This window comes from Megalopta genalis, chromosome 11 (assembly GCF_051020955.1).
Source record: "Megalopta genalis isolate 19385.01 chromosome 11, iyMegGena1_principal, whole genome shotgun sequence".
NCBI classification, from domain to species: Eukaryota; Metazoa; Arthropoda; class Insecta; order Hymenoptera; family Halictidae; genus Megalopta; species Megalopta genalis.
The window spans coordinates 947,993-956,896 of NC_135023.1; the positions used below are offsets into that span (position 1 = coordinate 947,993).

Sequence of the window (8,904 nt, forward strand, 5' to 3'; positions counted from 1 at the left end):
AATAGTTTGATACTCGTTACTGCAGTAATGAATGAAATGCCTGTTGATAAATTTAACAGGTGGTTGGATAGAACGAGCATTCGTTGGAATTGCTGCGAAACCAATCAAACGATATTCGTGGACGAAAATTGGAACGATAGATTTACAAATATTGAGTTAAGACTCGACCACGATTATCGACAAATACATCAGATTAAACAACAACAAGAGCTGCTCGAAACATCGTCGAAAGAGCAGAAGATAATGATTGAACCGAGAAACGTGAAAAATGTTGCGGCAGCAGCAGCAACCGAACAAACCTCGGTAGCATAAAGTTAAACGAAGAATTCATTCATCTTTCGTTTTGAAGCGACCGCGAACCCGATAAAGCAAGAGAAAGAGAGAGAGAGAGAGAGAGAGAGAGAGAGAGAGAGAGGTATCAGTGGTAATCATGAGCGATGAGAAAGTAAAGTTGGTGAACGAACTGCATGCTCCAGCGAGGCGCTTCTTCCCACGCAGGCGAGTGATCGTGCGAGGACTTCACGGTCTTTGGCAAGCCGACATCGTCGAGGTTCAACGATATGCTAGAGATAATAGAGGACATCGATACATTCTCACAATAATCGATGCATTTAGCAAATATGCTTGGGCAGTCCCTCTGAAAAGTAAAAATGCCAACGACGTGTGCAAAGCTTTCGCGTCGGTGTTGAGAAAGTACGGTAGAATACCGAACAAATTGCAGACCGATATGGGGAAAGATTTCTACAATAAAGATTTTCAAGAATATCTGAGAAAACAGAACGTCAAACATTATTCCACGTACAGCACCATGAAAGCATCCATAGTCGAGCGATTCAATCGTACGCTGAAGAACAACATGTGGAAATTCTTCTCGTTGAGCGGAAAGTATCGATGGATCGACGAGCTTCCCGCATTGATAGAAAATTATAATAATCGAAAACCACCGTCCACAGCAACGTTAAGATCGCCGGTCCTGCGAAATTCAATGTTGGCGACTACGTGCGCATAAGCTCGTAGACGACGGAAGTATTTAGGATCATTGCGATGAAGCGAACCAATCCCGTCACATACCTGTTGACCGACTCGAAGAACAGACCTATCGCCGGGGGATTTTACGAACACGAGATGAGCGCTACCAAGTATGCCGACGTGTATTTAGTGGAAAAAGTATTGCGTAGAAAAGGAAATGAAATAAACGTAAAAGGATTCATCTCTCCCACACTTTCAACGATTAGCTTTCCACACGATTGAATCTAAACATAGAGCTAGCACAGTGTGTTCACAATCGATTAAACAATTTTGTTGGAACGATTCGTTTGCGATAATCGCGGCAGCGTAATTCTTATTATTACTATTCTCGATACTTCTTACAATATCGACGAGCTTTACGAATCTATCCCGAATTTCTGGAATATTTTCCAGTAACCATGAATGCATATGATCGATGCATAACTCTAATATGTACAAATTATACATCGTCTGTTTAGTAACATAGATCGATGTAGGAAAATTGAACAACTTGACTAGATTCATTTCATTAAAATTAACTATCTGTAACGATAAATTCTAGTCGATTCGTTTCTCCTTCTTGTCCGTGTCGAAGCAACTGTTTATATAATCTCTAGTTTTTATCAGCAGTTTCCACGTAGACATCGAAAAAGAAATCTCTGCTCTACGATTGTCCCACAAGATGAATTCGATGCTCATATTTTCATCCACTCGCACGCAAATTTCGAGGAACTTGAAATAGTTGCCAGCTATGGAGTATCTTCTACCCAAGATTCGCGCGTTGCATCGTATCGGCAGCTGCTGCTGCTGAAACGTTCGTTTCATTGGAGTGAAGTGTCTATAAAAAAACGACATTACCTTCATAACTCGTAATTCCTTCTACCCAAAGGAATGCTTTTTACTTACCCATAGTTTTTTCGTTTGTTTGCACCACCACCGTCGTCGTCATCGTCGTTGAAGTTGTTGTCAAATCCATTTTTTTACACAAAATTATCGGTTTGATTTAACATGGTATGTACGTATATAATAATAACACCGATGAATGACTGTGCAATGAGCTGTCTGTAGAACGCAGTACTCGCTGTTCGCAATGTTTGAGTTTTTATATGCAATTATCCAACCATTTTGCCTCCCCTCCCTACACACAAGACTAAGAAGCGTATACGTCCCCGTTCCACTCGTATAAATGAGTGCGCGCGCAACTTGGAATTCGTCAGATGGAGGAAAAGTTGGATGAGATCATGGAGTAGTAACCGTTTTCTCTCTCCTAGCGATATCGTAATGTCCCCAAAGAAGAGTATAGATCGAATTACTGGTAATGTAGCGTTTATCGTCGTACGGACTCAGCGCTAACTTCATCTGCGATATCGAATACACGCTACGCTTTACAGATTTTATCAATTTAATGCAAACCGACTTTTCCAAGTGATCGTAAAGGCATGCCATAGTCGTCAAAAGTTATACTTTTGATCTTCGCGTTGGTCCTAATTCCTTTAATTTTTTTCACATCGTTTTTGTTCTGTACCTGAATCGGGTACATTTTCGAGCGAAGACCCACAAACTCTGTCATGATTTTGCCCCTGTTCTCGTCCTTCATCAATCCGATGACTTTGTTGTTAGCGATTGGAACACCATGCGCGTTGTCTCTATCATAATTGCTGGTATCGTGTCGGTCAATGTCACGTTTTATCGTCTCGTACGCATAGTCACAAGCAATCCGATAAATCAAACTATCCGTGTCCGTGTACAAAATTTTCAAAAAGTCGTACAAACGTAATTTCGACATGTCCAACACCGACATGCCTATGTAAACGGGTTTATAAAATTTAATGGAAAGCTGTTTCATTTGAATCACAATAAAATCCTCGGAGAATACGGTACATCTGTGGAAATTTGGTCGGGATATTAAACGTTCTGCACCATGTCGACCGCTTCATCGCGAGAGCAACACCACGTTCACGCGATCTCTCACGTTCTCCATCGTCTTTCCGAAAACCGCGTTGTACATCAGTTTAAACAGATTCCTCGAGAAATCAGTGTTCGCGCTGGCGCACAATCTTGCGTTTAAATCTATGTAAGCACGTAACCAGCTCGATAGCTTCCAGTATCCGATGGATTCCCTTCAATTTTAAATTATGCCTCAAACGTTGCTGGAGGTATCGATAATGGAGAACGTAACGGGTCTTGTCGCTAACCGTTGCTAGCAATTTCTTTTGCGACGCTCTAACTTCGTGAATCGGACAAAACGGAAAATCCGAGTGAGAATTGTGAATTGCCTGGTGGTACTCCAAGTCGTATGTATCCGACGGGGCTGACGATAGGCACGGATTCGACGTTGAAATCACTCGCATCGTCGACCCATCGGAAACCTCTGTGCGGCAAAGGTTGCGACATGGCCCAACAAATTATTAACGTTGAAATACATCAGATAGGTGGACGATTAGTTCCAATCGTACATCGACATGTACTTGTTATTCGCGCGCGCGTAACGATGCGAACATTGACTCAACCCACCCCGTAATCCCCGCTCCACGAACAAAAGCATGTCCATGTCGGTGAGCATCGCGTCCCACGCGAAACCGGGCAACGTGTAATAATGCGCTGGATCGAGGCTGTAATTATCGAGCGACATTTCGCGAAAATTTTCAAACACGTTCGCCAACAACAGCACGTCTACTTTCAAGTACAGGTCGCTGTACTGCCCTAACGTTTGTATGTTGAAACGTGACCAAACTTCGCTCGCGTGGCGGTAGTCGACATCGGATATCTCGCTGTCGTACAGCTCGCTGTAAAATGCTTCGCGCGGCGGTAAACGGGTGTCGCTTAATTTATCGTATGTCGCTACGTAGTCGTACGGGAAAACACCTTTCCTGGTTAGCAGATGGAAATCGTCGTCACAAATTTGCCCGAATTGATTCCTCAAGATCCGCAAATCGCTCTTGTCAAGAGACGACGACAGCTTGTCCAGACTGGAGTTCAAAAACTTGAAGGAATCGACGAATCGGAACTTTATATGTTTCTTCCATGATTTGCCCACGTTCTTCGCGTGTTTCGTAAAAGAAATGTAGTTCTCTTTCGTAAGAGGTAGCACATCTATTTTACCTTCGAACGCGTTAGCTAACTCCTTGATGATGAAGTGTGCGTCGTAGCAGGACAAGTTGTGAAAAAACACCGGAACCACGAACGAAGAACGATAGCCCAAATTGCAATTGTTGTGTGCCGGACCACGATACGCGCCCGTGAAATGACAATGATCGCGCACTCATACGTCACGATCGCCTAACGGTTCTTCGCACACGTGGCAATGCGTGGCGGTATGGAATTCCGAAATTTGCGCGACAGTCATTGTAGCCATCGGAACCGCCCGATCGAACGCCGGCTGCAATTTAAGGCTCAACTTGTAAAACTCCGATGCGAACCACGCGATACAATCTTTCTCGTTGCGATAAGTCCGATACTCGCACAGGGAGCTATCGTATCGACAATGAAGGTAGTAGCCTACACTGAAGGCACGGTGATGCTGATATCTGCGACAAGTTCCATGACCTTGATCTTTCTGTTTCTCCAGCAGACATTCCAAGTCTGCGTAGATAACGAACGGTGCCGGTTTCTTATACGCGTGGTTCTTGAACTTCAGCCACTTGTCGTCTTCCGTCGGAAGGATCAAAGCGCATTCGTTCATTCGACCGCAGTCGACGACGTGAATGTCCAATTTTTCCTGCGATCTGAAATATTGCAGACACCTGGAAGAGAAAGCCATGCTATAATTTTCTTCTTCGAAACAAAAATAAATTCGAGTACAGTACTTACCGATTGCAAATATACTTATGATGGTGCGTGCTAAGCTGGGATGAAACATGACGGGATAAATTCCTTATACTGACGTAATAATTCCACAAATTTATCGTATCCTGTAGAAACAACAAATTTGCGTGTTTCTCCCGTTTCCTCGAGGTTGGTTGCAATGTTTGACAGCTTTCTCGTTTCCTATCCCATTCGAACACGTTCACGGAAACGTCGTTCGCCTCTTCGAACTTCGGTATGTCTTTGAACGACACCGGCATTTGGAATCCCTCGGTACGGAGCACATCGCTGTCATGCAGATAGGATGATGCGCGATACGAATGATCTACATACAGACTTGACACCACTGCCCAAAAGAAACACGCGTCGTCCTTACTGTTCACGTTGACGACGACTCTCTTCAGTTGCACTGCTCGGGGCACGGGTATCCCGCAACCTACTTGCAACGGTTGATACTTGTTAGAATTCACCATCAAGTGCAAGATCTTCGACAACGCCCATCCGCTGTCCCGTTCTTGAAACTCCTGGATCGAGGCCAGAAGCGTAGGCATAAGATCTTTCGCGTATCAGTGACGTAGATTGGACGATCGGATTTCGCGTTTTAAAACTTTTCACCGAAACCTCGTCGCGCAACACAAATTTCACCTCCAATACCACGTTCACTTTCAAAAACGAATGAAAAAATAACGCGGATCGATATGTTCGACGTTGATCACGATGCCGGTCGATATGCGATTCTGAAACGCCGACTCGATGTTCTCCCAACGAAGAGTCGATGCTCTCGCGCCAACGCTTCCGTACAAACCTCTGCCAACGCGAGACGAAAACCGATGACACAGCGCGGCGTTCAGTGTTTTCATGCGACACACGATCGATAGTAAGCTCGATTTTACACTCGTGGATCCTCGGTTTATTTTCTCGATGTTCATGTATTTTCTACGCAACCGCAAACACTCGATGTACGATTTCGTCCATTCGCGATACTCGTCGACAGTTCGGATCTACGTCGACATACGAGTCAATAATTCTAACATATCCTTGCACACTTGCGTCATCTTACGAAAATTTGCTTACGAAGCAAATTTTTCAATTTCAATTTAACGTCTTCGGTTAAATTACCAGTTTTAACAAATTTAACTAAACTTTGCATCAACCAACCGTTGCGACTCTCTCCCATCCCGATGGTATCTAGTATCGCGTAAACGTTGCACGAAAGAACGTTGTAATATCGGCTAAAAATCCGTTCTGTCGAATCCGAAAAATTATGAACACCGTGTTCAAGGACGGCATGCTCGCGATGGATATTGCAAACGAACAAACTTCCATAACGATTCGCGACTGAATAGCGAATTTAGCGAAAGAAAATTCAATAAGATGAGAAAACTGACACCGTGAGAAGATAACGCGTCCGAGAGTCATCCGGGATTCGAAACCGCAAAAATGCAACCGCCGATGGCATATCGCGGTATCTTAGATATAGTTTACATTACCGTCGGTACGCGCTGACGGAACCGGGCGGAAACGTAAGCTAATATTTTCGAATCTCGATCCAAAGTAAACTATAGATTAATTTTTGTCCGAGGCTAAAGTTTCTTTTTTCAACAACCTATTGGGATTAGGGCTTGGATTCTTTCTCAAATAAATATGTTATTAAATCTTTTACTTTTACCCCTCTCTATCTCTCTCAAAAATGCGCGCGCGATAAGAAAACGCTAGATAGTTAAATTTCGACGAATCTACCCCTCTATCTCAATCCAAACGAAATGTGAAACCACGCGTCGTTCATAGCGGACCGTGCCGAAGAGAGAGAAACCGTTGCGATGCGGCTACACCTCTCTCTCACACTCCAAAAACCGCGCTTCGTTCATAGCGGACCGTGCGGAAGAGAGAGAGAGAGAGAAAGAGAGAGAGAGAAACCGTTGCGACACGTCTACACCTCTCTCTCACACTCCAAAAAACCACGTTTCGTCGATGACGAAAAACGATCGAGCGGCAGAGAGAAACCGATACGATGTGTCTATCCCTCCCTCTCACTCCAAAACATCTCCTACAATGTAAAAATGCAAGCGCGATAAAAAACGCTGCATTATTAAATTTCAATAAGACGAGAAGACCGCTTTAAAAACGTGTCCAAACTCGTTACAGATGCTGTTGAAGAGAGAGATAAACCGTTGCGATGTGTCTACACCCCCTCTCTCTCTCTCTCACTCCAAAACATCTCCTACAATGTAAAAATGCAAGCGCGATAAAAAACACTGCATAATTAAATTTCAATAAGACGAGAAGACCGCTTTAAAAACGTGTCCAAACTCGTTACAGATGCTGTTGAAGAGAGAGATAAACCGTTGCGATGTGTCTACACCCCCTCTCTCTCTCTCACTCCAAAACATCTCCTACAATGTAAAAATGCAAGCGCGATAAAAAACACTGCATAATTAAATTTCAATAAGACGAGAAGACCGCTTTAAAAACGTGTCCAAACTCGTTACAGATGCTGTTGAAGAGAGAGATAAACCGTTGCGATGTGTCTACACCCCCTCTCTCTCTCTCACTCCAAAACATCTCCTACAATGTAAAAATGCAAGCGCGATAAAAAACACTGCATAATTAAATTTCAATAAGACGAGAAGACCGCTTTAAAAAACGTGTCCAAACTCGTTACAAATGCTGCCGAAGAGAGAGAGAGAGAGAGAGAGAGAGAGAAACCGTTGCGATGCGGCTACCCCTCTCTCCCTCTCTCTCTCTCTCTCTCTCACTCCAAAACATCTCCTACTATGTGAAAATGCAAGCGCGATATAAAACGCTGCATAATTAAATTCAATAAGAACAGAAGACCGGTAGATAAGCGACTATCGATAACGCGTACGAAATGCAAAACCGCGAGACTCCCCCCACTACGGAGCACGCCGCGGCCCATCCCCCTCCACACCTACCTGCGCTCAAGGCCACACTTCCCCCTCCATACCCACCAGCGCTCATGGCGGCTGGATTCCCCTCTCTTGCCCCGCGGTTTGACTTACCCCTCGAGCACAGTGGCTTAGAACGTTACTAGCATTCCTACTCATGTTAGAAAATATTTATTAAAATGTGACGAGGAAGATAAAAGGAATGGTACCGAAATAAGGAATGAACCTGGAGGATTAATTTTGTATAGTAACTGAACTATGACTGCAGAAACCCGTTACCTCATTCAGGGATGAAGAATGATTATTCCAACTGAACCACCTCACATACAATACATCGTGCGTAATATTATATCATACATCATGACGAGGGAGCAACAACCATATAGGTAAGTACATACTTGTTCATATAATGGTAAACAATTTTCAACCAATTTGAAAATATGAATTATTTACAAATTAATTTTTTTTATAGTTGAATTGTTGTTAGAAGATAGCGGGAAACTATCACCTTTTTGACCACGGCAATTCCAAGGATGATATGCAACGGAACGATTTAATGCAAAATACTATTTTCCACTTACCTAATTATACACTATGTCGTTGAAGATTTTAATGCTATATATATTTAATGTTGATATTAATGTCAATATAATTTTATATATAATTTAGAATTTTACTTATGTAATCGCAATAACGATGGAATCGAATGAATTTCATATTAAATATTGAATGAATAAATGTACATAATCGAAATTATATCGTGATCGATTTTATTTTAATCGGAAATACCTGTCCAAACTATATCGCGCGCACTGTCAGCAATATGTAAAATAAAAGATCGGTGTTAAAAATGTTAAAATTTAAAAAAGTTATCTCATTGTATTATGGAATTTGAGTCAAAGAAGTCGCGGCACACGTGTTCACTGACTTCGTAGAATATCGGCTTAGAGACAAAATCAATGAATTAGAGGGCCGTAACAATGTCGCAACCATTCAGATTGTATTACCCTTGGACCATATGTGGTCTAAGATATTGTCAATGGGGTGAGAACCTATGTACAGTATACAGTGTACAAGGATGTAGCGAGATTAATTGCAGAAGTAAAAATATGATTCTACATGTTATATATCTTAAATAAAATGCATAGAATATTTGTATGCAACATGTATAAGCATTTTTCTAATA

At 42.6% G+C, this 8,904-nt stretch overlaps 1 protein-coding gene and 1 long non-coding RNA gene across 2 annotated transcripts; one reads left to right on the top strand and one right to left on the bottom strand.

Annotated features, from left to right (window-relative positions):
* Positions 1–3,448: 3,448 nt before the first annotated feature.
* On the bottom strand, positions 3,449–5,363 carry LOC143260284 (uncharacterized). Its single transcript, XM_076525285.1, has 3 exons — positions 4,819–5,363; positions 4,277–4,751; positions 3,449–4,132 (listed from the first exon to the last, which is right to left on the bottom strand). The coding sequence occupies exons 1-3, from the start codon at positions 5,361–5,363 to the stop codon at positions 3,449–3,451; spliced, it is 1,704 nt and encodes a 567-aa protein (XP_076381400.1).
* A 2,186-nt stretch (positions 5,364–7,549) lies between these two features.
* Positions 7,550–8,474, top strand: LOC143260306 (uncharacterized). Its single transcript, XR_013034451.1, has 2 exons — positions 7,550–8,104; positions 8,191–8,474. It is a non-coding gene; the product is annotated as an uncharacterized LOC143260306 (long non-coding RNA).
* Positions 8,475–8,904: the final 430 nt, after the last annotated feature.

Coding starts and splice junctions, on each gene's coding strand:
- LOC143260284 (XM_076525285.1), bottom strand. CDS start 5,363: ATGCCTACGCTTCTGGCCTCGATCCAGGAGTTTCAAGAACGGGACAGC. Junction 4,752..4,818: donor CATAAGTATATTTGCAATCG/GTAAGTACTGTA, acceptor TTTCTCTTCCAG/GTGTCTGCAATATTTCAGAT. Junction 4,133..4,276: donor AACCGTTAGGCGATCGTGAC/GTATGAGTGCGC, acceptor TTCATCATCAAG/GAGTTAGCTAACGCGTTCGA.